We start from the raw sequence: 27,185 nt of genomic DNA, 5'->3' as shown, positions 1-27,185 counted from the left end.
TAGCTGTCATAACTTCAAGGTAGGAAAGACTAACAATAAGTAATTGAAAGGTTTCTAAGTGTACTAGCGATCATATAAGAGAAATGTTGACTTTCTCGAATAATTCCAAAAGCAGTGAGAATTTTTTTATAGCTATGCTAACTACGTAATTTTTAAATGTTCTGATCTACCATCTCTTCTTACACATCCTTGCTGAATAGACAAAAGAATCCTGATAAACAAATGTTAAATGAGAGAAGCAGCATGTCTGAGCAGATACTTCCAGTTAAAAAAAAAAACAACCAAAACCAACAAAAATCCACCACAGCACAACATTGCCAAGTGCATACATATTGATGACAGACCATGCCCTTCGTAGTCCAGGTTGGTGAATGCAAAGGGGGACTCTGTTAACAGAGGGGCTTTGTTCTCTGGGTGTCTCGCACATGGCAAATCTTTAGGAAAAACAGCTAATACTTCAAATGGGCTTTAGGTACCAAATGGAAGGACCTGAAATTTAAAACAAGTCTGAGGCTTTAAACTATTCACGGCTGGATTTGCACATCAGAATCTGTGAAGTCTGTTAGTATGAAGCTGAATAAATTTCTAAGTATACTGGGCCTTGTATTATGGTAACATAGGATGTGTTCTTAAATCAGTTCTCTAGTTGTCTTGCAAAACAAAGTAGCCTTGTAGGCATTGTCTGCAGTCAGCTACTTCTTAGAGGAAGTTAGTAGTTCTTCCATAAAGTAACACCTAGAATAGGGGTTCTAACGTAAAACTAGTTCCCTGTTTAATGATGGATCACATCCATCCTTTGAATAAGGAGTTGAAGTTCCCTAAAAAACTTTTATAATAGTTATCACTATGTAAGCACTGAAATAAGACAGCAACGGGGTCAGGAAACTAGATACCTCTTCTGAGCATCTTAAAAAAGAATCACTTATCACTAATCTCATTATAGTTGTTACGTTGAGGGAAAAGATGGGCACAGGGGTCACTTCATTCTTCTTAACTGCAGATGGCATAAGAAGTTGAATACATTTAATGATTACAGCAGCAACTTTAAGTGGTTTGCTGTCCTTTCTTCTAACGTAGGAAAGCTTAAGTCTAGAACAGTAATTAACGTAAGAGTTTTATTAGGAATAGATGTCCATGCTTATCTTGCCAAAAAGTGTACTTAGTACAGCTCCTACTTCACTGTTTTTGAGTGTGCAGTACATACCAATAAAATTGCTACCAAGATGTTGACACATTCATATCCTCTGCATTCCCAAAGCAGTTGAAGTATAGCTGTTAACAACAACGGATGGAACCAAGTACGTTAAGTAACAGCTTTCAGTGATGGCTTAGTACTACTTGTTGAAGTGAAAACAGCAGCAGTTACACCAAATAAACTGGAACTGATTTTTTGAAAATTATTTACTAAAATAAGTACATTTCCATTTTCAGTATAAGTTACACAATTGCATACATTTTTAGCTCTTTCTAGGTGCTTTTGGTAATAAGGCAGTAGCAGCAGGTTGATGACTAGAACTTTCAGCATTGTTCTGTACACAAGGATTCAGTGCAAGGATTTTCCAGCAGTATACATTTTTACTGAAAAATTTACATTTTTACATTGAAGATGAACCTCGTCTTTTATTTGATACAGCTCAAGCAGAAGTGGACTGTAGTGCAATTTTTGCTTATGGGAAAAGAAAGCCTGTACAGTGAAATATGAATGAATGATGCCCAAACCACGGTTTGTTTACCAGAAGCAGTTAATAAAACACTTAACTTAGCCACAACTATTTGTGCTTCATAAACACCTTATACAGGTTATAAACTAAAACCTCATCTGTAAAAGTTCTCTGTAGAATAGTGCTTACTGCAAGACAAACAATGTTTCACATCTGCTTTGGTGGTAGAACTTCCACGTGTTATCATGGAAGAGTGTTTCCAGAAGAAATAATCCTCTTGCACATCAACAGCCAGCTTCCTGACAAAAGAGAACTAGCAACTTTGAAATGCTCATTCCCTTTTGCTGTGAAAGAACAAGCCCTGAAAAAGGAGAGCAAGTATTGTGTTAAAAGCTATAGCGGCTCAAAATTCAAAAACTGGACCCTGGGCAGGTTCATCAGTTCAATACCCATGTTCTCTAGTTCAAGTTGGTTCGACATGGCTTTAACAGACCATATCAGACTACTAAGGGAGGAGTGCTCTGATGATCTCCTTCATCAGTCATGGTTTAAGTCAGTGAAGCAGGTACTTCAGTCACTAACTCTTCTTACTGGGAATACACAGGGTCAGAATAATGATCATGCAAACTTCTTCTTTGTAGCTGTAAATCGTTCCATGTACTAAAAAAAACAAAAAAAGGTAAGATTCAGAAATTAATACAAGATTCATTACTATTGAAAGCAGCTAAGCTTCTGCTCTCAGACTCAAAAGCACTCTGCATATTTTCATTTCCCAGATATAACCATTACAGCTGTACACTGAAAATTTCAAACAAAAAAAGTCCAACCCCCAAATTTTCTGCCATTTGCTGTAAGTCAGATTCATGTTTGAGAAAGAAAGTCCTTACAGTGCTCAACAGTCAAATCTCAAGTGTTAAGGATGAACTAACGTTAAACAGTTAAGAATGCTGCATAATAGGAAGCATCCATTAATTTTTATCTGATCAAAGTGAAGACACACACTTGTTATCATTAGCTACCCTTCAAAAGATGCTGATGAAAGAACACTGATCCTGAATCCTATGAAAAAGTTAATCTTTGAAGAACTCTTGAAATTCTTCTCAGATGTTAGTTACAAATCCAGGAACAGTGACAACAGCGATAGACTGATCATGCTTTTATTCACTAGCATAAATACTTAGTATTCTGAGGAGGTACTGGGTTATGACGTCACCAGAAGCTTCTTTAAAAAAAAAAATAAAAAAAAATACACAAACCTTGTCATAACCTTCCAGTTCTCTGAGTTTCTTGATTTCAAAAAGGTTGCCTTCTACTGCAAGCAGTGAGATCTGGGAATCACTGAGGATACTTTGAGGAAGCATACTGAGTTCTAGACAGTTTTCTTCTAAACGCAAGACTTTGAGGCGTGGACAGTGGGAGATCCGCACCGAGATCTGGGAAATCTGGTAGAAATTAAAAAACAAAATAATGGGATTAAAAATTTAGTGATCCATGATTACTTGCAGTTGTTTCTGACTAATTTTGACAGTTTGCAGACTAATATTTTCTTCCATCATGAGAGGCGAACTACATGTCTTTATCAGATTCCTACTGAAGAACTGTTCAACCAGTTTTCTGTATGACTAAATTGAGGATTTGTTAGTCAAATCAGGCAGTTGGATGTATCACTACATAAATTCTAGTTATGACCCTTCATTTATGTTACGTTTGGGAGATGGCTTTTAGCTACGAAGTTTTGATGGTCTCAGCTTACGTCCTGTGAATGTACTAAGTCCAAGATAAACCATGTCTTAAATCTACATGCCCATAATATGTCAGTTACCGGACCTGATTCTGATTCAGATTGAGTTCGATAGCCTGCAAATCTCCCACAGTGTCGGGCACATTTTGAATCTGATTTTTGGAAAGATCTACCACATCCAGGTGGCGAAGACCACAGAGTTGCACAGGCACAGCCCGAAGCTGGTTTCCAGAAAGGCCCAGGGTTTTGAGAGCCGAAAGTTGTCCAAACGCAGCTGGTAGCTGCCTCAAGTGATTGCCATTCAAGTGTAGTGTTTCCAGTTTTTTCAGTTTACATAGCTCCTCAGGTAAAGCAGCTAGAAATAAATGACATAACAAAGAGATGACCTAAACAAAGAGCAGTAAACATTCATACCCATTTAATTCAAATAAGCTTCTGCATGGTAAACTGTGCCATATTACAGTAATTTCTCACAGGATTCCTCCCCATTTTCCAATGAAGGCACAGAACCCTGCACAGAAACTTAAGCCCACTGACAACACATGCTTTTTAACCATCTTTCACAAGTATCTTAAAAATCGTATGCAGATAAGACAAACCTTCAAATCACAGGCTGAAAACACTACCCTCAGAGGATTTTAGCCTATCAGTTACGCTCCTTATTAACCACTTTGCCAATGTATTCTATGACATTTGAGGTACCACACAGTTCACAGCTTCAGGTCTACTGCAGCGCTTTAAAGGCATTACTCAACACACTCAAAAGTAAGTTCTCAGACAAAGCTTATCATATCATACCAGCATATAAGCCTCACCAGATAAGCTCTGCTGGCATTTATTCACCCCTCATGCTACCTACACACATGTATAACCTGTAGCACTCCTGACTTGCACTACAGAGTCAAAGAGGTTTGCAAATTACTTTTCTTTTTCCAAAAAGGCAGATAATACATTCCACAAAAAAAAAAGTTAAGTTCCTTAACCTCATCCTAACTTTTCCATGAAGTCTGACGTTCAACAGAAACTAACAACCATTGAATGGCTAGCACCAGTTTCTACAGATCATTTTCACTACCTGTTCTCTGTGCAAGTACTAAACCACCTGACATTGTTAAACCTTCAGATCAGACAAGTCATAGTGCAGAAGCATTATGGTTTTAAGTACTTACATGTCATTGTAAAACTGATAATACAACTAAGCTGGCAACTAGTTTTGAAGAATTTATGGGACTGTAAGTGAATTCCAAAGATTTCAGTTCAGGCAACTAAATTCCCTATTTACATCCCGTGAGAGTTAAATTGTTAAATTTAGTTTCTCTGATCAAAAAAGTCAGGTTATTATTTTAAAAATCTGTGGAGGTATTAATTAGCAGGCATACTCAGTTTGTTGTTGTTTAGAACAAGGCTCTTCAAAAAGGAAAATTTTCCAATGAGTGGTGGCAAGAGCTCTATTTTGTTGTTTGACAAGTCTATTGTCCTTAAGTTGCTTGTTAGCTTCTGCAGATCCTCAGGAAACTACGGGGGAGAAGAAAGATACAGCATTTAAATAGTTGTATTTAGTATTAATTAATTTTAAATACACTTATTATAAATATAAATAAAAAATATTAAATACTTCAAATGTTCAAGTTACACACCTTAGAATTTTAATTGAAATTTGTATCACTATTATATAGTCATATGTATCACAATGTCCAATCACCGCAGTGTGCAACTAAGTTGGCAAATTTACTTAATACATATTTTTATAAATATTTATTCATCTGAAGAAGGGAAAAGGGATACAAACTAGACAGTCCTAACATCTAGGAAGAACAGTTTTTAACCTAAAGAATTTAAATTAAAAAGGGAGAAGGAAGCACACCAAGACACAAGCTCATTTATGTTTTAGTCCTCTTGTATGTTTCTCTTAAACTTGCCTATAATTTAAAAATATTCTACAGCTAGTTAACACATCTAGATTTTGGCAGATCAGGACTGGCAAATTTTTGTCTTACTTTCTAAATAATGATGTAAGGCATTTTTCTTATTCTTATTTACATCCTGTACTACTTTAATCTGCACTTGGCACTGAGCTAAAAAAAAGAAAGAAAAACCTGACAATCGCACCAGCGAATCTCAGGCAACAGTGGTTTTGATTCTCCTTTGGTTTGGCACAAGAAAAGCAAAGTCAGAAGGTAGGATAGTGGAAGAAGACACTTTAGGAAAGTCTTGGAAAAAATACTGCAGTGTAGAGTTATTTTGGCTATGCTCTGAATTGTTACTCGACTTCTGGCCCCAGGACATTGTGTGTTTTTCTGCAGTTCAGTCAAAGACACGACAATTTCTGACTTAATAAACTTCAGGATGCTTACAGCCCAGTGAACAACCTGCACAGACTATTCATATGACTACGATTAAATACAGCGTAAATATCTAGATGTGACAGATTGTGGAGTGTCTTTCTAGGTAACAATACGGTTATAAAATTTACATTTGTTCCCTCAAATTTATTTTAAAAAATATTTTTATTATTTTATTAATATATTTATTTATTATTTTAAAAAGCAAAACATCATAACTAGTACTTCTTGAACACACATGCATTCTAAAAGCATAAGCTCATAAGCATACAGGTGCCCTGACAGGTAAATCCTCAATCAGAAGCAAGTGCAAGGAAAAATCTGCTCTATGAAAAGGAAAAAAACCTTCTTGAAATAGTATTATCCATCACTATTTATGAGAAATACATGCATGCAATGCACTATGACACTGAGGTGGGAAACTTCTCTCCAGAAGCACCAGTCAGGCACACAAACAGCCACATTTCCCCTGTGGTTACATTACCTCTGTAAGTCCCTTTCCTGTTAGCTGAAACACGCCGGTTTTCTGTGCTGTCTCCAGGTGGGCTTTTAATGCACTATTGCCCATCCTAACAGTTCTCTGCAGGCGTACAGAGTTTGAGTGACAGTCTCTGCCAGTTTCTCTCAGTTATTCTGCACTAGAGAACTGCAATCCAAAGTCTCTGTGATAAAGCAAATGTAAAATGACTTTTTACATACACCATCTTCAATGCTACATGTATTTCAACATGCTGAACCGTTCCACTGCTGCGTTTTCATGTCCCTCTAACTAAACCCTTGAACTTAAAAGATTTATCTAGTTTAAGGTGCCTTAATGAAGGCAGCTTGAATACTGAAATGATGCGACAAATAGAGTTAAGACTAAGCGGAAGACCTGCACGCTTTCCGCGTTTTGCCTCTTGCAGGGCCCAGCGGCGCAAGGCGATCCTCCGCGGAGGCTGGCCGTGGTTGTGATGGCATCCACCAGCACCCACCCGCTGTCAGTGCCAGGGGGTTATTTGCTTTTTTGGAAACATCTGTTCCACTTACGGACTTGGCTCCTCTGCGGCGACTCTAAATGCCGACGTACGACACCCACGTCGCGCAGCCCCAGCGGGGTCTAATCCCCATCACCGGCTCAGCCGCGCCCCAGGCCGAAGGAGCCGCGCCAGGGTTGCAGCCGGGCGGTGGGCGCAGAGCCCAGCGCGGCCGGGACCGGCTGCCCAAGGGAGGAGGCGCCCCGCGCCGCGACGGCTGGGAGCGGCTCAGCGGGGCCCTCGGCAAGCGGCGCAGCCAGCAACGGCCGCCGCGGGCCCCGGGCCCCCGCCTCGGTCTCGCCCCGACTGCCCCGGCCCCCGCCCGGCGCCGCCGCCCCCCCCGCGGCCCAACCCACCTGCACCGGCGCCCACACTCCGCGGCGGCGCAGCCCCCCGCGCTCCGCCCCCGCCCTTCGAGCACCGACGCTCCGACCGCACTTAGGGGCTGCCCCGGAACCGGACGCCGGTCGCTCCCCCTGGCCCGTCACACCCAACATGGCGGCCACCCGCATATGGCGGCGGCCGCACTCCGCCAGGGCCTCCGAGACGCTGGGCACGGCCGAGCACCGCCCCCTCGGCTCGGCGGCCGTGGCGGCGGGCCCCGCGCAGGGGACGCCCCGGGGGGCGCCGGAGTGGATGCTGTGGCGAGGCATGCCGAGCGACGCGGCTGCCGCCTGCCGCCCCTGGAAAGGCGAGAACCCCACGGCGGCGGCCGCCCTGCTGGCGCGGTGCCTGGCGGCGGGCGTCGTGAGCCAGGTAACGGCCCGGGGGGCTGGAGCGGTTGCGAAGGCCGGGGGCGGCGGGTGAAGTCGCGAGGGTCGGAGGAGCCGCGGCTGAGGCGCTGCAGGGCGGCCCCCGCTCCCGCCCGTGCCCGGCGCCCCCCGGCGCGGCCTGCGGGCCCGCACACCTGGCTGCGCGCCGGGGCTGCGTGGCTGGGGGTGCCGCCGCGGTACCGGTGCCGGGCCGCGCTGCGGGTGGGTAAGTGTGTGCGCGTTAACTTGAAAGGGAGAGAAATCTTTCCCGCTGCGGTGGGGCTGTCAGGCTTTTGGGCGGCGCTCCCGAGCGGCCGTGGCCCCGCCTGGCGCTGCGGCGGGAGGGGCTTTGTTTACCCCTGGCCCATTTTTCTCCACGTTCCTGTTCGTTTTCCCCAGGCGGTACGTGTATTCTATCAGTTGATCAGGTGAAACTTGCTGTCTGGCGTAGTGTGAGAAATTAACAGTAACTTTAGACTATTAAAAGCCAATCTTGAGAATTTGCCTGGTACGTCCTGGCTGCTGACTGTGTTTTTTCCCCGTTGTTTTCCTTTCACAGGAGACATTGGATTTAACCTGTAGAAAAACCCCTTGCTTCGTGAAATTATCAGAGATGGAAAAAATGGCAGACATTCAAGCTGAAATCAATGAGGTACAGCCAGAGGTACACTGTTGTCAGTGCACACTCAACGCTTCAATACTTAGAGATAATACATGGCACCGATGATGTATCGGACTGCCATGTACTATTGTTTCATGTTTTGGGTTTTTTTCACAGTTTAGTGGTTTAACTGTGGTTGGCACTTTTCCTCCCTGGTGGACTGAGTTGTCATAAAAATACCCCAGAATTATGTAACAAAAGTTTTTGGTGTAACTGGAAAGAGGCAGCAGCCTGCATCTGTGACTGAAGTGTTACCTGAAGTCTTCTGAGGAAACTGAAGAACAAATAAGAATTGGTAGTTGACTTGAATTCGCGAAGACGAGTTTGTTTATAGACAGTGTAACCATCTTGTTGGCTAGCAAGGGGTAACCTCAGTCTTTTCCTACTGACTGAATTGGCTATTGGCTTGTATTTTGTGATAATGTGTTCTGAGGATTTGCTGGCTGGTACAAAAACTTGTGCTTATTAAGTTGTGCAGTGTGGGCTTCAGCAGTTACAAAGGCACACTGCAAAGCAGTGTTAAAAATTCATCATTTGCTTTTTTGGAGGATGTGTTAAACAGCTGCCATCATCCTGTATTGATGGGCAGAAGGAATGAGCAGTTTTGAGGTCCCAGTAAGGTGGCTACTCAGTCTCCCTTGCTGAAGGATTTCACATACGAAGTACTCTGACAGATGTTCAATATGCTATGAGTGAAGCAGGTTTACTTTTGTCCTTTCCTCACTGATCAAGAAAAGCAACGCAACAGTTCTCTGTGTGTCCTGAGAGACTTGATACGTGATCCTCTTCTGTATTTTCCTCAGTCTTCTCTTGTCTAGCCAAAAGTACCACAAATTCTTTCAGCCACAAGAAAGTATCTGCTGCTCTTGTGCTGATTTATAATTGGAAAGACTTAAAGGTAGGAGTTTCACCTGAAAGTGCTTTTCCTACAGTTAAAACAACCCAATGCACCATAAACCAATCTTTGCCAGAAGGAGGAAGTTTGAGGCTGTGAAAAGTTTTAGTAGAACATAGACTATGAAACTGCTTTGTAGGAGATGTAAGTTTCTGTGTCTTATGAATTAGTTGCAGGATCTGTCTTTTCCATCACAAATTCCCATTAAATCACCAAATTGGTTTTTGGTTTTTTTAACAGTCTTTTCCTATTGACCAAAAAAGCCTCACCAGATAATAAAACCCTCCAGAGAGCATGGTAACATGCTTTCATGCAAATGCTCCCTCTCCTTCACACGCGTGTTGTCCCCCATGCTTCCGCTTTCTCCCTTTCTACTTCCTCCCCCACGCCTAAAAAGTCAACAGTATCTGGATAAATGCATTTTCATTTGATGTTACTATTGTTGTAGAAGAAACTGAAAATTGAAATTCTGCAGTTGGAGAAGGAGACAGCAGACATTGCTCACCATTTTTACTTAGGTAAGTGCAGTTGTTCCTTAGAAAAACCAAGAGTGTTAAGTGACTTCATCAGCATATTAAGGTTTTATCTGACTGTGTGACACTTCCAGAAGTTATTGCAGCTGTCTCCGCTGAACAGCTTGTTAGAGATGGCAGGTGTTTTATTAGCCCCTAAGAAATGTTTCCATACTATCTGAACTTGCATCCTCTGCTGTCTGAATAGCAGCTCTGTGGGTAACTCATTCGCCACAAAAGGGGGGTGTGTGTGGTCAGTTTCCCAGGGTCAGTGCAGCATCAGGAGTTCAGAGATCATCAGTAACCTGACTTGCTTCCCTTGCCCTGTGTGCTAGTTTGCTGCTTTTCCATGAACTCGATGTTTTTTTGCTGCATCTGTATGCCCCTAAAATCTCTTGGGTTTTTATTGTAGTATTGTAGGAGCAATGTATTAATTTCTTTATTATTTGGCACTTTTCCAACTATGATTTGATGGATGCTTGAAAACATTCTAGCTTGCTACTGCTGTGTTAGGCTAGTGAAGTATATTGTAATGCTTTAGTGTCATAGTATAGTTTTAAGAAGTTGGTTTCATCTCAAACACAGTTAAAACTATAGATAATGTAAAACAATCAACAAAGCTGTATCTTTAAAAAGTAGTTATTATGACTTTGAGGTGCATGCTGATATTAAGTTCTATATAATCCCAACAAAAATAATTCTGATTAATGTTCTCTTTCTCAAATGTAACCTGTCCAGTGCAATAGATCAGACGACTTCTCAGTCTTTCTCCAGAAGAAATTTTGCTCTTGTTTTAGCAGGACAATGAGTTCAACTTTGCAATTTTATTTTACAGGCAAAAAATGTGAGATTTTGCAAGATATGAACAGACACTTGGAAGCCGTACTGAAGAACAAGAAATGTCTTAGGAAGAGGCTGATAAAGCCCAAATGTCAAGACAGCCTGCCTATTGAGGCTACTTTCCACAAGTAGGCACATAGAAAATAATAGTTCTTTGTTTGCATGAGTTCAAATTAAATTTGAACTAATAGGCATAAGAATTGCATGCTTGCATTCACTTTTCCATTTATAGGAATTGTAGTAAAAGGTAGCACAACCTCAGCTAAAAGTTAGTAATTAATTGCTAAATTCTTAGAAAGGTGGTGATACATATTTTCATGAATAATTGCTTAGGTTATTGGTCTTGTATTCTGAAGATTACAGAACAATTTGTGATGTGTTGCTTTGAATAGGTGTCTTGAATGCTTGATTCGTTATGCTTCTGCATAGGTAGGAATTCTTACTTAAGCATTTGCCATCTTCCTTCCACTGTCACTTGCTCAGAATAAGTGTGTCAATGATTCCCAGGCATGCATAGTACAAGTTTGAAAAATATAATCCTTCTTATTGTCTAAAAATCTAGTCCAGTTACTGAAGAAATGCATATTAACTTCTGTAATTCCTGCCCTACTTGTTGCCGAGAGTCATAAAAGTGTAATTGCAGAGAAATTATTAGATGGTTAGGAACCTGTATAAAACTAGAGGACTAAGACCACCTGCGGGGGGGGGGGGGGGGCAAACAAGAGCTTGGAAGTATTGAATCCTTGTTTTGCACAACTTTTGAGTAGGGTGCTCATTCTTATTACAGATACATAGTAGAGTTGTTGGCTGAGGCTGTGACTTTCATTGAGAAGCTTGAAAGCCATTTGCAGGCTTTAAGAAGCATCCCTCGGATACCGAACATCATGAGGGATATGGTGAGTAGCAGAAGACCTGAGCCTTCTGTCTCCTCCAGCATTAAGAATTCAATGCTGTTTGGTTGTATAGGTTGTTTTTATGTCCTGCTAGATTGACAGAATGTATAGAGATGAACTCTAGCTCTTTTCTGCTTCAGGACACTGCCTGGACAAAAACAGAGCTGCTCGTGATGGAGTTAGAGGAGCTGACAAAGCAAATACTGAAATGGAGAGAACTGCAAAAAGAAGTATATTCTGCCAGCATCTGCAATACTGCTGAATTGGACTTTGGCTTATCTTGAACCTGACAAAAATTTTTCATTAGATGGGATGGCTTTTCAAAGAACTACCTCCTTACAGTCTGTGAAACCCACAACAAATTTGTGCTTTAATCCAACAGGGCCTTTGTAGGTAGCTATATTTCTGTTCTTCTGTAACAGTTCTTCAATGACTTTTTTGGGGGGGAAAAAAAGGAGGGGGGGGGGGCAATGAACAGTAGCTCATAGGAAGGCAGACTACCGAGAAGACTGTGGTGGAGTTCCTTTTTTAAATAGTTGGACAGTACTCCCTTGGAGGCTATTTCTTCAATGGAAATTTGTTTTGATATTTCTTATGCATTTGCTATAGTGTCTATATTAGTTTTTATAAATGTCTTGATGATACACTGTATTTTGTATGTCACTGTAAAACTTCAGTGAAAGCACTAGATTTCAAGAGCTGTTTCTTGCTTTTTGTTTTAAGATCCTATAATTAAAAGAACAGTGCAAAGTCTTAGGTCACTGCTTATGCTTCCATAGGAGTTCCAACCAAGAAACCAAACTAGTTTTAAGTTAGTTTTTATGGCTATGATGTGGTTTTGTGGGAAAACAGGGAATAGGCTCTGCGATATATGGCAGGTCTACTGATCTGCGATATATGGCAGGTCTACTGATCTGCAAACTACGCTTCTGTGACAGGACAAATACATTCTTCAGTTTCTCCTTTTCTGTTGCTTGCCCCATTTTCTGTGCCCCCTTTACAGTAAGACTCTTGTGACACGATTACAACTGGCAATTTAGCAAAAGCATCGATTATTCCAGTTTGCAACCTTAGCAACTTTTATGTCGTGAGATTTGCTGGTAAAATGTCATTGGCAGGACATCTGTAAACCAGGATAGTTGGTTGTCTGTGAAGGATGTCCAGTTTTGTATTCGGGATATAAAACAAACTGGAAGCAATGCCGATGTATGCCTTTCTACTGATTGTTTGTTAGCTGAATTCTTTGTATATACAACCTGTTGATTTCTGTTTCTGAAAATGAGACCTTTATTTTTTTGAAAGTAACCACTAGATGGCTCGGTACTACACAAATTTCACTGTAGTTACTTAATTCTACTTTTAAGGAGGAATCTTTGGTTCTCTGAGCACACTCTGATCTGAGTTTACTTGTGATCAGTCTACTCTGTATCTGAAATTTTCTGAGAATGCCATTTTAATCCTTGTAGACCACACCATTCTGCTGAGTGTGGTGACAAGGTGTATAGCTTTACAATTCTCTAGTAAACTATGCAAATGTAGCTCATATTCCTTTCTGCGGCTGTTGAGAAAAGTTAAGAGGATAGTAACCATTTGAATTCAGTCAAGCAGAATGTCAGTAGATAGAATCTGAGAATAGAACTGACAATTGAGTCCCATAAACTTTAATGGGATCTTTGTGAGAACACTTGCTATGTATCACTGCAACATTTGAGTCCAAAATCCCATGTTACTGTTGTTTCGGATGCGGAAACTAAGGTCTCCCACGCAATTGCAGAGGAGCTGGCATTTTTACTGAAAATACTTTGCACGTGAAATGGGAAGAAACAGCATCCAGACTTCTGGAATCGTTGTCCTGTGTATCTATCACAGGCTTAACCTCTCTCTGATTGCGTTACAGTGATGGTTTAGGTGGGGCAAATTAATGCTTCCAGAAGTTGGATGAAGACATTTCTGGTTAGTTTGGTCACTATAATTCCTTGGAGTGAGGACAAATGTGGTTTTGCCGTACCCAAAGAGTCAAGCATATTTTCTTCTTTTATGGTATCTTACTAGACAGTTGACGATGGGCATGATAGAGTTTAGCCAATATTCTTTGTGAGTGCTGTACCAATTGATTCTTCAGTATGATTAAAGGGATAAGTCTATTGAAGTTTGCAGTGATTCACAGCTTGTAGGTACTTTAGTGTCTCTGTGGTGGCTCATGAAGTGGGAGAAGTGTTGAGTCTAAAGGATCCATCCCATATTTCGGTCTGGAAGGTTTCTGTATTGTGGTGTCTTTTTCATTTAGATTTGTTTCTGGAGCATAAGGCAAATAGTCTCATGAGGAGAACTGTACTTAAAGCACAAATAAATAGTACAGTTAAAAGGCCATTTAAACAGAAGTTGTTAAAATGGATTGAAAAACAGCCCTATACAGTATTCAGCTCACAGTTTGAAATGCAAAACCAGAAAGAGTCCAGTTAAAAATTAAAAACCAAGCAGGAATCTTGTTTATGCCAATGCTACTTGCTCTCACTTCTTCCCAATAATGGCAGCAGCTGACAGGGACGATATTCTAAGAAGCAAATATTTTTTACACTTTTGGTGGTTTTTATATTTCTCTAAGTGCAACAGGTTGACATTGATTTCAGTGACACTTCTTTGGAAGTTTCAAAAGTTTGTTTTACACCGTTAAGTACAACGCAGATAAAGATTGGAGGTTTTTTAAACTCCTTCAAACACTTGAGAGTTTTCCTTTGGCGCTTGCCTTCCTTAAATTGCTGTTAAATTAATTAAACGTGGAGTGCTTTGCGCTTTAAACGGTGCTGGTTTTCTGATTGCTTGCATGTTCCTAGGAAAAGAAACCTGATCAAACGGTAGGTGGGGCTGGGCTGGCAGTTTTCCTCTGAAACAAACTGGTTTCTCTGGGGTAGCCCCTAGGGAGTATGTCCGTGGCAGCACCCATCTGGCTGACCGTCGGCGTGAAGCCCTGCGAGCGAAACGCGGGTCGTTACGGGGCTGCCGGCGAGCGGGCGCTGCTGCGGGGGGAGCGCGGGTGTCGCCGGGGGCCTGGGGCGTGGAAGCACCGACTCTTGGTCTGGAGGCCCCGCTCTCCCGGGCGGAGAAACCCGGTGTGGGGGCTGGGGAGGCTGCTGCGCGGCTGCTTTGGGGGGAGCCTCCCCGAAACCCCTCCTTTCCGTCCGGGGAGGTTCTCCCCCGCCCGGGGGCCGGGCCGGGCGCTCCCCTCCCCCTCGGGCGGGCCGGGCCGGGCGGCGCCGCTCCTCCCCTCCCCGGGCGCTCAGGCGCCGCGCCGGGGCGTGATGCGGGGCCGGGGCGCGGGCGGCAGCGGCTGCCGGGCGTGAGCTGGGCCATGGCTAACGTCAAGGTGGCCGTGCGGGTCCGGCCTCTCAGCAAAAGGTGCGGCGGGGGGACGGGGACAGGGACCCGGGCGGGGAGGTCCCGGTAGCCGCGTCAGCGGGACAGTTACGGGCGGCTGCGAGGGGCCAGCGGCGGCCGCTGGTCCTGTCATCGGCGGCGGGGAGGTGGCCTGGCTGGGGCTGAGGCAGGGGCGGCGGGCGCTGGGCAGCCTAACGGTGCGGGTCGGGGAGCGGCAGGGCTCGGCTCTCCGGCTCGCTGAAGAGCTTGGAAGGTTTTCGTGGAGAAGTCTCCCACCGGAGCTGCGGGGCTGAGTTCCCCCTTCCTGAGCTCCCCGAAATAGGACAGCTGCCGTCCGGTGTCAGGGGATCTTCCCTTCCCCTCCTGTTGTTGCTGGTTTTTTCCAGCGGGAGGCAGAGCCGGATATTCCCATTGTCGCTTGGCTCCGCTCCCTCCCCGGCGTGCTTGGCTCCAATAGAATTCCCAAAAGCTAAATGGTACGGCTTGAAGACAACTCCCACAAACAAGAAGATGCCGTAGCACAATGCTCTGTGTTGTTTGGATATAATACATAATTAAAACCTTGCAGACTTTGGAAACTCGGGGAGGAAAAAGAGAAGCAGCGCGCAGCCCCAGTTTCAGCGGCTGGTAACTTGCTCCTCCTGTCGCAGAAGTGCAGTAGCACTTCAGGCAGGGATGGTCTGGAAAGTGGTACGAGCTCTGAGGGCCCGTCTTTGCTTTGATGGCACATTTCTTTTTAGCTGAGCTCCTCGTGTATTCTGACTGCATTGACTTTCTGTGATAACTCTTCCATGTAGCACAGCAAATGATTCTTGAAGAGTTGCCCAGCCAGAAAACTATCCTACTCATTTAGCCAGAAAACTATCCTACTCATTTAGCCAGCAGTGCACTAGCATATTTTGGACTCTTTAAGTTCTTATTTGTCTATGGATATTTTTTCTTTTTCGATAAAAGGTACCAGAGAGTGTTGAACAAAATAAAAACTCCACCCAAACCAAACCTGCTACTACTAATAGAAAAGGAAAAGGTGGAAAGTAGTTCACAGATTTTCAATATATTTTACCTTAAACTCAAAGGTAACATTAAAAATACACTCTGTCCATAATTTCATTTAAAAGGGTGTTTGGGTACTGTAGTTCTGATCTGTTGTACAGCTGTGAATGGAATAGCTTTTAACAGATACTGGCATACTGTAAGAAGAGTTGCAGCATTTAAGTAAGCTAAGTTTAACCTTTGGTTGCTTAGTGTTGCTTTAGTGTTGGAGATACTTGGTTTTTATTTTCTTTTGTTAGTCATTCTTAGCATTTGCTGGTTAAATAAATAGCCGTTATGCTTTCTAGAAATAAAAAGCAGTATACAAGTGCTAACTATTAACATTAAATGACAATTTGGTAATGATAAGCAAGTTATCCAGAGCATAGGACCCTTTTGTTAGTGTCTTGCAGCATTCACTGGCGATTGAAAGTATTTAAAAGTCCAACTTGGTGATGTATTTCATTGTGCATCAATGACATACTTGTTTCTCCCACAACAGCATTTGGCTGCCTGTTTGCAATTATGTAGTGGACTTGGTAGGGTGTCCTGTAGGCATAAGTTAAAATGAGTGTTTCTTAGCAGCTGGGGAAGAGAGGCCAAAGACTGAATTGGCAGGAGTGTAACCTTCCTTGATGAGGAACTTTGCACCACATGTGTCTTGGTGTTTTTTCCCCAATGGGTAGCATTAAATAGTGCCTAAGAGTGCATACATCATTACAGCATTAAACAGAGCCTATAAGTCTGTCAGATAAGGTGTGCTAAACAGGAGAACCTTCGATACAGTAGGTGTAGGCCAGCTGTTTCATAAGGAATGTAGTTTGGAGAGGAAGGTAGGATCAGAAATGTGGAAAGCCTCCTGCATGTGGGAGAAGCTAATCTGGTGCTAGAACAGAAATGTTCGTACGAAGGTGAGAGTGGAAATGTGGAAGAGACTGTTAAGTAATTCCATCTACTCAGCCTGTGGGGGTGTAACAGATGGGATGGGAAGGCAGAGAGCAGTCTTGTGGTATTTGACCCCAAAGGCAACAAGCCATTTGTTCCTTGTATTGCGTTGCCACAGCTGAGGTCAGCAAAAGCATTTCAAGATGGATTTGTGTATTATAAATGGGAAGGGGGAATGGTTGGATATTGTCTGTGAAGGATCTGACATGAGAACTTGCTTTCTAGCCCAGACTAAAATTGTCCAGATGTAATGACTTCAAGGCAAATACCAAATATACGAAGGCTTAAAGTAACCTTGATGGATGCTGAAAGGACTAAAGCTGTCAGTGGGCATAAAGTCCTTTTTTTTTTCTATTCCAGCTTCTTATATCACTTCCGTATTGTGGTCACACAACCCTCTCACCCTCTTTACACACATGTCATGATCGCCTCTAACAGGTACCTGTGCTGCCAGAGCTCCTAGGATCTCTTAGGTGCTTTAGAAAGAAAGCATTCCTGCAGAAAATTTTCAGTTCAACTGGATTGAAGTACTGTAATGTGTACAATCGCGAATCACAGCCCAAATTTTTTAAGAGTCCCCAAAACTGAAAAGCTGGGGGCAAAGGCTGGAACTAGAGGGTATGTTGGTTGTTTCTAAACTATCATACAAGCTTTACTTGTTCATTGCTTCTTTCATTTAATTTACGATGGCAGATGAATGTTGGTTTTGCGTCTTAAAATTTATAGAATATTCAGATGTTAAAAGTGTTATTAATAGGGGAATTCATAAAATCATGCTTTCTTTTTAAAGTTTCCAATTTTTATAAACTATATTAATCACATCTGCAACTTGTTATTTAGCATAAGGCAAAGAGTGGTCTTTTTGTTCTGTGCCTGTATGGTGCCCATCACAATGCATGCTTTGACAGAGAGCTGCTATGCACAAATAATTGCTGATCGTTATAAAGCAAGTACAGTTATACAGAACGCAGTTTTTCCTTTGCCTAAACTTTAAATACCTTGTAGCCAATGTTCTTCCTAATGCCATCCGTCATTCTGTTACAGACTAAATGATTTTTTTATCACCAAAACATTGTCAGTAAATTCCCTCAAATATGTTCCCTGGAGTGACATTGCTTTAAAAAAAGTCTGTTACACATTTAGTATTATACATAGTAAAGAAGATTTGTTACTTTGTGCTTACATGGATACTTGTTTTGTGCAAATACATTTTTCCCCTAGGAATGAAATACAGGGGCTTGAATGTGTGCTATAAATTGACTACAGTGGTAGGTAATAATCAGGTAAAAATATTAAACAGGATCTGGGAACGGATGAAATCCCTTTATGGTTTATTTCTGGACATCTTAATGCTTGGTCCGTTAGATATTAGACCTTTGTAATGAAAGTGTAATGTTATTTTTGGCTGTCAGTCAGAAACTGTTGATGGAAACACTTTCCATGCTAGCACGTAGCTATGTGAACTAGGAATGTTGTTTCTTTCTCTTTCTTGATTTCTGCTGTGGGGTGTGCCAACACCATGGTCTGCAGCATGGTGCTGTGATAGCAGATCTGACCCCAGATCCTGACCTGGAAATAGCGTGACTGGCTGAGAAGGAGGGTACATTGCCTTTCAAGTATTTCAGTACTCTGTCTAGGGCTCTCCCTTGGGTAGCTCTCTTAAAGCTAAGTTGGGTGTTTATATGCTACAGAAACACCTGCAGCATTCGACATGCCCTTTTACTATTTATGTAGGCCAGTAAAAACCAGTGTTAGTTTTTCTGTGCTGCTAGTTTCAAAAATGTTTGTCCCTGTGGTATCCCATCACAATTCTACTCCCTAGTTGTGGCTGCTGATGGCTTTTATGGTGGACCTCAGCCCTCTGTTACATGAGAGGAGGAAGGGAGGCTGTGTTTGTACATGAGATGCCTTCTGGGAGGGGAGCGGTCAGTGTGTCCAGGACCATATCGTTGGGACCAGGATGGAGCACAGCTGCCTTGTGCCTTTCCCTCTGTGATCCACTTCCACTGCATTTTCTGCTCTGCATCCAGCTGGCCTCAGTTCACTTGTGCATACTCAGGATGTGTTCCCTTGTCATGGTGTAGTTTGAGAACTGCTGTATAAGCAGTCTTAAAGAGGGGAAAGAAGAATTTTACAGTGTTCTATACTACAGTGAAAAAAGCCTCATGCATTACTATAGGATTCTTTTTTTAGCATGCATCAGTGGCTAGAAGGCGTTGCATTCCTTTATGGATCATGCATTGAGGCCTGGGTAAAATCATTCATAGTGAGTTTGTTTAATTGAATTGTAAAATTATAGTGGTGTTAGTTAAAAAGCTTGGGAGCTATTTGTGCAAGACCCAGCAAAACAGAAGGCATATTCTGCTGTTGAAAATACCTTCTCCACTTTTCAGCTGCCTCTCTGGCCTGGAAAAGGAGAGACTGGCAAGAAACTCCTGTTTGAAAGGTGTCTTTAATAACTCACAAATGAACATGCTCTACAAACTTCATAGACATGTCACCTGAAAGAGTTGCTAAACAGATTAATTACCCCGAAAGCTGCCCTTTGCCTTTTTCTGCTTCTCATTGTTTCCAGGCTGTAACCTGAAGCCTCCTGGCCAGCTGTTTATTTCCCGATCCTCTCGGGAGTTCCTGAGCTTGGCCTTCATGCTTGGCAAATGAGAACATCAAAGACATGTCTGGGTAGTTCCAAGTGGCAAAGCTGAACTGAACTTCCAGTTGTGTAGGTGTTTACTATCACATTCTGAGCTGCAGCAGTTGTTTTCCTTGTTACTGCTGCTCTATATGGCATAGTCCTCTTAATTGTCTTCCTGGGTTGCAGCTGGCAATGAGGGTTGAGGATGGGACAGGGGTAGCGGATTAAAGTTTGTGGTCCTAAGAACTTGGGTGATGGGTGTGAGCAAGCCCAAGGCTGGGAGGAAATTGTAGGGAAAGTTTCTTGCGAACTGTTTACAAAACCATGCTGCTTGTGCCAGGCTAACCTGAGCAGCGCGTTGAGCACAGCTGCATTGAATAGGTGATAGAAGAACTCAGATGACTGGTGCATTATGATATGAATATCTAAAATTAATGTCTACTCAAAAGGAAAGCTATGTGGAAAAGCAGAATTGCTTTAAAAATCATTCTGGAAATGGTACGATGTAAGTCACTATTGGTTTTTACTGGGTATGCCTTTATTAATCTGCTGCAGGGTCAGCTTTGTTAACTAGTCTCTCTGCTGCGGTCCACCTCCTTTGTTCTTTGTCATCACATTGTGGTAAGTAAAAGGAAGGATTGTTTTGTAAGCAAGAGACTTGTTGCTCTTTTATAGACTGTGCTATTAGCTATTTTACATGCTTATGTGTAACTACAAGAACTTAGAGCAATATGGCCTACTGCTGGCAAGAGTGATAAGTTGTATCAAATTTTGTAGAAAGCAGTTCCTTGAATCTTACGCATAACATGTTAAACGCTGTATCAAAATAAAATTAAACCAATAGCAGATCGGAGATTATTGTTGTTCTCCCTCTTACCCCACCAAAGCAAATTCTTCAAGCATATTCCTTTTAAAATGTTTGTTCTTCACTAGCTGCTCACTGCTGCCCTTTTAAGGCACTTTTTGAACCAACCCTGTTCAGGTGCGTGTATCTCTGTCTTATAACTTCATAATGCCACTGTTAAGAGGAATGTATTCTGAGGAAAGATAGCCATAGACATTTAGGTTAACATTTCAAAAGCTTTTCCAACTATATTAAAAAAAAAAAAAAAGAAAAAAAAAACCATGATCCTACTTTATTCAAATTGTTGTTGTGATACACTACTTCAAATGTATTTGATCCAAGTCAAATATAATGACACAAGATACGGGCATCACTAGTATTTTTACAGTTGGGGGTTTTTTTTACACCTTCAACTTCTGCTTAAGTTAGCTTTTCTGTGCTATTTGGATAGTGTTTGTATTTAACTGTCTTAGAATAAAACCCCAGTGTTTGCAAGCAGAGAACATTTATTTCCCTTTATATTTCTAAAGCTAAGTGTGAGGCATTTTTTTCTTCCCTTTGGTACTTTTGTTGAGTTGACATAAACTTTCCTCTGTGACCCAAGTGTGTGTTAGATAAATTAGCTCTCTGTTAATGGAATAGTGCTATCAACTCCATTAACTGCTTTACTGGATGTAATTGGAAATAACTTCCTTAGAAACCTGTATATATTTTACATTAGCACAAGAAATATATTACAGTCAAAAATTCTCTGGAAAATTGATGTAGTATAATTTGGTTTTATAGGTATTCAACATATGTTTCATATGGATTTAATTTTCAAATATAGAACCACTACTTTTTTTGAAGAAAAGGACAAGGTTGTCATGTCCCTAAACATGAGGGATGAGACAGTGCATCGCAGCATTCAGTGTCACAGTCATTTATTTAATCTGTGATTGCAGATTGAAGTTCTGTCGGTGGAATGAAGACTGACCACTACATCCAAATTCTGGTTTGCATGGAAATTGCGGCATGTGCACAGAATTTCTTCGATGCAGAAGTGTGTGAATTATATTATCTCATTGCTCAGTAAACAGTTGGGAAATCAAGGGTGGATGAAACTGGACCGTAGCTTTGTTTTAAATCCCCCATATTTCATGCTTCCTTAAATGCTGGGTAGGACAGATGAAAAAACCTTTTCCTCTCCTCTTTCCTTCTCCCCTCAATGCCTCTGCATTCAAGAGAAAGCAGCACTATTCAGCAGCTGTTCAAAGCACTGATGGATCATCAGGAGTACTTCTGACTTGGATTGCTCAAGGAATGTGCCTGAAGCTCTTGTTCCAGCAGTGCAAGACTTCAGAGATGGTGTAGGCAGAAATGCTCTTCTCGTACTGTGACATTGCATGGGCAGGATTGCAGAGCTTACTGTGACCAGAGGAAGCCATCCCACGCTTCCCCTCCTAGCTCGTGGATACATATATCAAAAGTCGGGTAAGATTAAGTAAAGACTTTAACTGTTTGAGCAGGCCTGTATCCAAAAAGAGCACTGACAGTGCCTCACGTTTATCTCTGCACCAAATATTCCCCATTTTTATTGCTATATAACATTTGCAAAGAAGAATAGGGGGAAGCCACACGTGGATGATGGTGGTCACTAGGAATGGTGATTTTTGACTTTCAGATTGTGTTAACCTTTATCAGAACCAGTGAGAGCTCTATGCAGCTGGGAGCAGGCTTGAAAGGTAACTTGAGCAGCATGCCTAGTATAGCAGCGTGCTGTCTTGGTGAACTCTGTGTACTTGGCTTCAATATAGATTTTTAAGTTATTTATAGACTTCTGTTCGGATTGCTGACTGAGTGTGCAATGATATTTGCCAGACAGAAAAAAAAATACTTAAAGAGAAATATCAGAAATGGCATTGGGTAGTAAATAAACTTTGGGTAAAACAAACTTTAGTTTACATTTACTTGATCATTGATACTTTTTTTTTCAAATAAAAAATCCTGGATGAGCCAAAGTGAGGATGTTCATACTATTAGCAGTTCGACTTTCTTACGTTACGGCAGGAGGGATAAGGATACAGATCATGCTGGTGTTAAGGAGGGGGGGATGCTGTGTTTGGGAAGGTTGTGGTTGTAGGTGCCTTACTTAGCTTGTCAGTAGAGTGCAGAAGCTGTAATGGCTGAAGGCTTTGACATTCTTCTCAAGAATTTCTGACGGAGCAGCATGGACTCAGTGCTTTTCTCATTGTACCTTTGGTCTCTCAACAGATGTGTCCTCAACCTGTTTTGTCTGGTACAGTGTTCTCTGAAGACTAGCAAAACTTAGAAAATATGCCCCCATTGTTTGTTTCTTTGTTTCCATGGCCAAAGTCAGTCATCACCTCAAAGATACCTTTGCCAAGGCCACCAGTAAGCAAGAGGCAGAGACACTGTACAATATACTGTTAATGGAAAGGAAAAGATAAATCTGGCTACCTGAAATTTTCCCCATAAAACCTTTAGACTTCATGACCAAGAAAAACCTTGAGTTAGATTTGCCTCAGGATTATACTTCAGCTGCTGGCATGGTGATTGCATAGATAGCCATTAGACAGCACAAAGTGTCCCAGGTACAAGTGGAGGTAGTTTGGTAAATGTTGTGCCTTACTTATAGGCTATTGTAGTCATATGATAGTCATTCCCCATATCCTGGGAAATGGCAGGGTCCCAGAGACAGCAGCAGTGACCGCTGGCATGCATCCTGCCGTGCTCACGAGTGTGCTTTTGCGTGTGTTTGTAAGCAGAGTGTGAAAATGCATTCCATGACAGTAAGCCACATAAAGCTAGTTTTTTTCTAGAAAAGTCTAGAAAATGAATTGTTCCAAAAACCAGAACCTATGCAATTGCCCAGATCAGCAAGAATTTTCTGCAAGAGGAGAGGGATTGACACCATTGCCATACTGCTTTTGAGGTCCTCTCAGTACAGGTTGAGATTGGGTTCGGAGTTTACTTGGGTGATAGGAATTGGTAGGAAAGCGTAAGTACTTGCAACAATTACATTGCAGGGTTATTTTGAAAGTTTGTGTGAGTAGATACATATGCAAGTCTTTCAAAAATTATTTAGCATTTCTCATGTACTTGAATGGTATATATTGGCTTTGGTGAGTAATTTTGGTGGTATTTGTAGAAGCTGTATTGTTGCATGACATGACTACTGTTAATGACTCCAGTATTTTTGCTTTATTGCATGTACATGTGACTCTTTAAGAGTCAGCTCCTTTGTTCTGCAAGAGCCTGACTTACATTTGAGAGGGTGGAGAAGTGGGGAAATTTTGTAAAGCCTCAAATGAACAACTGCCCCATTTTTTTCCGTACACTGCTTCCTCCAGCTCTACATACCTTCTTGCATTTCTGTACTCTGTTTCTGAACTTGTCAGTGAGATCCAGCAATCTGTGGAAATGTTCTTCTCAGGGGTCTTGATCTTCCCATGTTTCTTTTCTGCTGTTTTGTACTTCTGCATCTTGCAGAGTGTCTCTTGTCCTGGGGTTGCGTTAACTTTACATGTTGACTGCAGAAATGACTTGTCATGAGAATAGCAAATAGCATGAGGAGATTTCCTTTGGGCTGCCCCTGTTTTTTGGACTGCCACAGCAGCTTTGGGCTGCCCCTGTTTTTTAGATTGCCACAGCAGCTTTGCTGCTGTCCAGTCTCTCTCGTAGCTCCCCATTACAGCCCTGCCACTGCATTCTGTACTTGTGTCACTGTTCTGTTGCTGGGTCTGCATTTCTCAGACTTTCTGTGTCTGAGAAGATCCAGCTCTTTCTTGGGATGTGTGCGATTAAATGGTCTTTCTACAGCTTTATCTTTGTAGAGATGCCTGGTTTTCATGCAAAGTAATTCAGAAGGGAGGAATTTCCCAAATATAGCATGAATTTTTCAAGAGGTAGGGGAGAAGGGAGGATGGGGAAACTAAATGTTAGGATCACTGTGACTTCTGAGCTGCAGAAGTCAAATGTGTTACTAGAGAAGCATACTTTAGAGTTGATTTTATTGGTACAAGGAACACAGCTTTCATACTTGTGGAGCAGAGCACCCATTCCTAAGGATGCATATGTGTTTTATCAGTCAAATGCAAACTGTGATGCACATCTGTGTGAGATTGTACTGACGAACAGGTTTTGCTGAATGACCTTTTGTAATGTTTGCAGTCTGGAGTTAAGTCCAGAACATCTAGAACAGCTGTGAGTCTGCTTTGCCTCCTGGGCTTTAGATATTAAACTGTGGTTTCTTTCCCAGAGTTCTCTCGTTTGTACCTAAATGAAGCATGATACAAACACAAGTTTATGGGGAGGTTGAAGTATGGTTTGTAGAGCTGAGGATGGCTGCAGGTCGAGTTTTGTTTACGCTTAATGCTTTCTGGCTGTGAGGTGCTGCTGAAGGGAGGGGTCTCTGTTCCCACCACCATGCGTGTTCCTGTCCTGTCTGTTGCTTCGGCTTGGCAACTGCGCGACCACTGTGCTCTGGAAGAGCTCGCTGGTTCTGTGGTGCCTTGGTTATTTATTTTGGTGTGTTTTGTTTTCTGATCACAGCTGATCTGAGTCATAGCATGGGGGTGTGATTGCTAGATCAGATGGAAGAAAAGAAGTGGGAAAGTGGGAACACATGTGGGAGGTTGGAGCAGCAAGAGAAATTGCTTCTTGCAGCAACAGCCTGCAGTTAAGATAAAAGTCTGGGTGCTGTGAATTTGCACGCAGAGCAAGGGGAGAGTTTAGTTCTATCCCTGTTTGCTGGTAGTTTTCTTGTTGTGTGAGACTTGAACAAAGCTATTTGATTGCTGCATAGAGCTTTTTTGCCTGCGTAGTGAGGAATCCTTGGTAGCCTGCCCTAGAGGGTGGTGTGGTAATTTTATTTTGTTGTTTATATTTTACAGGGTTTATAGTTATTTTATAATATAAATATGACTATATGATTTCTATATATGAAAAATTTTTGTACCTCAAAGGTTTTATGTTTGGAATTTCTTCTTTATCTTGACTCTTCAGTAATGACTGTGGCCTGGGAGAACATCAGGTGATGAGAAACCACAGCATAAAGTCATTCGTTCATAGGGTTCTGTATAACACAAGTGGACTGAACACAGTGAATTTCATTTAGTTGTTACAGGTGGGGTTGGGAGCACTGCTTGTTGTTGAGGTTGCCTTACATCTGGCATTTAAAACCATTAAAAGCTTTGCCAGGTCTTTATAATTTGGTTAGAAATTTTCCATTCATGAATGCTTGCCTGAGACTAGATATTTTAAATTATTTTTAGGCTTCATCCAGAACGGTTTAGCTGCTACTGAAGGTGAAATTAAGGGAAAACTAGTTTTTAAAATATTTAAAAGCAACTTAGGGTGACCATTTATTTGAATTTCCCAATTGATTTAAAAGTGGAAATCTGGTATGTATTTTTGAAATTCCCCATCTGAATCTACCCATTTCTGCTGAAGTTCTAAATAACTGAAACTCTTTAACATGCTTAGTGAAGACTTGTAAGAATACAGCAGATGAAAGTTTTAAGGGATCTGGTTTCCCTGAGTGCATCTGAACTTGTGTTCCTTCATGTTGACCAAATTGTGCTTGCACCATTCCTTTAAGTCAAAATCAGTTGAGCACTGCTTTAATAAATTGAGCTCAGTGTTGTCCAGCTCACAATTGAAACCCAGGTATAGGAACTGAGAACACGGTCTTCTATCCCATTTATTCTCAATAATTTGTTTGCTGACCCCGGCTGGTGTCAAGGAAGAAACACTGATTCAGCTGTGGAGTGTAAAAATAAACTTGGGATAGAGACTGGAAGAGCTAACGAAGAGAGTAGGATTGTGTACCTTAGGGGCAGGGAGATCAGCCTAAACCAGCTGCAGTGCAGTAGGAGAAGGGAGACAAGACCTGCAGAGCAGTTGAAAGCACTAAAATTGAATGTGGGCCCATGGTCAAGATGTCAGAGAGAACAGGTAGCAGGTACCTGTAAGGGATGATGTGTGTGCGGAAGGGGAGGAAGACAGGAACTCAGTGAACTGTAACTAGGGTGGTAAGACTGGAGGGTTAACAGTAGGACTGAAAAATAGGCAGTGCTCTTGTCCTTAGGAAGCAGGATAGGGCCAAGATCGTACTGAGGCAGTAGAGGAAACAGTATGTGTAAGTGAAGCAAGCTCCCTCCTAAGGGATCCCTCTGGTTTTGTCTGCCTTCTGCTGTTCTTAAATTCTTGTGAAATTCTTTGTCACAACGTCCCATTTTTTTTCGGATCTGGTGTGCTGTACAGGGTTAACTGTCAGCTTTGCCCATTAGCTCACCTGGCAGAGGTTTGTATGTGGATATGCAAGTCCCCAAACTTACTGTGTTGGAAAACACTTGCAACTTTGTATGTGCTTTGAAAAGCACATGTACAGATTAAATGCATCAGTTGCAATTTTCTACCTTAGATGCTCACAGCCTGTATCCTTAGATGCTTGCCCTTGTTTGTTGTTTTTTAGGGAGCCTTGTGAGGCCTCTGTTCAGTAATCAGCTGTATGTAATGAAAATTCTCTCTCCTTTGAGTGTTCCACTTTCCTCTGGGGCTGAATTCAGGGCTCTGGTGGCTGATAATATTGCACTGGTGCATACTCACAGCTTAACTAAAACGTCTGGGAGCTGCGCGTGTATTTTCTAAGTGAAGTGCTGTGTATAAGTATGTACTATAGAAATACTAAGTTCAGTCTGTCTCCAGGCAGGTGCTCAAAGTTAGCAACATGAAGCAGAGAGACGTTAAGGTAAAGCATTATTTCTATCTGCAAAATGGGGACACCCTATGCTGAGAAATGTGTTTAAAACTCCTTTATGCTTGTAAAGCTCAAATGAGTGTCTCTGTGGAAGCCTTCAGTGTTCTAAGGCATTGTTTTGAATATTGTTTTGGTACAGAAAGTGAGAACCAGAGGGACCTCAGAGGTAGGGCACATTGTGCTCCCTGGAAGAGCTGTCAGTGAAGATTGTAATGGGTGGGGGAGTAAATACTTCTGTACACATGTAAGGAATCTGTTAAAAGATGGATCTAGGGCCA

General features: G+C 42.1%; 3 protein-coding genes across 5 annotated transcripts in view; 2 read left to right on the top strand and 1 right to left on the bottom strand.

Moving 5' to 3' along the window:
• Positions 1-2,115: 2,115 nt before the first annotated feature.
• On the bottom strand, positions 2,116-7,255 carry LRRC57 (leucine rich repeat containing 57). Of its 2 annotated transcripts, none has more exons than XM_056347644.1 (6): positions 7,117-7,255; positions 6,229-6,406; positions 4,782-4,917; positions 3,489-3,757; positions 2,918-3,103; positions 2,116-2,321 (listed from the first exon to the last, which is right to left on the bottom strand). In XM_056347644.1, exons 2-6 carry the CDS (start codon positions 6,310-6,312, stop codon positions 2,280-2,282), a joined length of 717 nt encoding a protein of 238 aa, XP_056203619.1. In that variant the 5' UTR covers positions 6,313-6,406; positions 7,117-7,255; the 3' UTR covers positions 2,116-2,279. The 2 variants fall into 2 exon arrangements, with proteins under 2 accessions (XP_056203619.1, XP_056203620.1); XM_056347645.1 differs by lacking the exon at positions 7,117-7,255 and adding an exon at positions 6,774-7,070.
• On the top strand, positions 7,173-12,009 carry HAUS2 (HAUS augmin like complex subunit 2). Of its 2 annotated transcripts, none has more exons than XM_056347642.1 (6): positions 7,173-7,516; positions 8,072-8,176; positions 9,517-9,586; positions 10,416-10,548; positions 11,208-11,316; positions 11,454-12,009. In XM_056347642.1, the coding sequence occupies exons 1-6, from the start codon at positions 7,256-7,258 to the stop codon at positions 11,595-11,597; spliced, it is 822 nt and encodes a 273-aa protein (XP_056203617.1). In that variant the 5' UTR covers positions 7,173-7,255; the 3' UTR covers positions 11,598-12,009. The 2 variants fall into 2 exon arrangements, with proteins under 2 accessions (XP_056203617.1, XP_056203618.1); XM_056347643.1 differs by having other exon boundaries at positions 7,242-7,516; positions 8,072-8,164.
• A 2,586-nt stretch (positions 12,010-14,595) lies between these two features.
• Positions 14,596-27,185, top strand: part of STARD9 (StAR related lipid transfer domain containing 9) — a 113,996-nt gene continuing 101,406 nt past the window's right edge. Inside the window, exon 1 of the mRNA XM_056345141.1 lies at positions 14,596-14,709. Within this exon, the coding sequence (XP_056201116.1) occupies positions 14,663-14,709 (47 nt within the window). The 5' untranslated portion in view covers positions 14,596-14,662. The remainder of the gene's footprint in view (positions 14,710-27,185) is intronic.

This window comes from Falco biarmicus, chromosome 7, assembly GCF_023638135.1.
Source record: "Falco biarmicus isolate bFalBia1 chromosome 7, bFalBia1.pri, whole genome shotgun sequence".
Taxonomy (NCBI): domain Eukaryota; kingdom Metazoa; phylum Chordata; class Aves; order Falconiformes; family Falconidae; genus Falco; species Falco biarmicus.
Note: the sequence above shows the minus strand (reverse complement) of the source record. Positions and strands in the feature narration are given on the sequence as shown.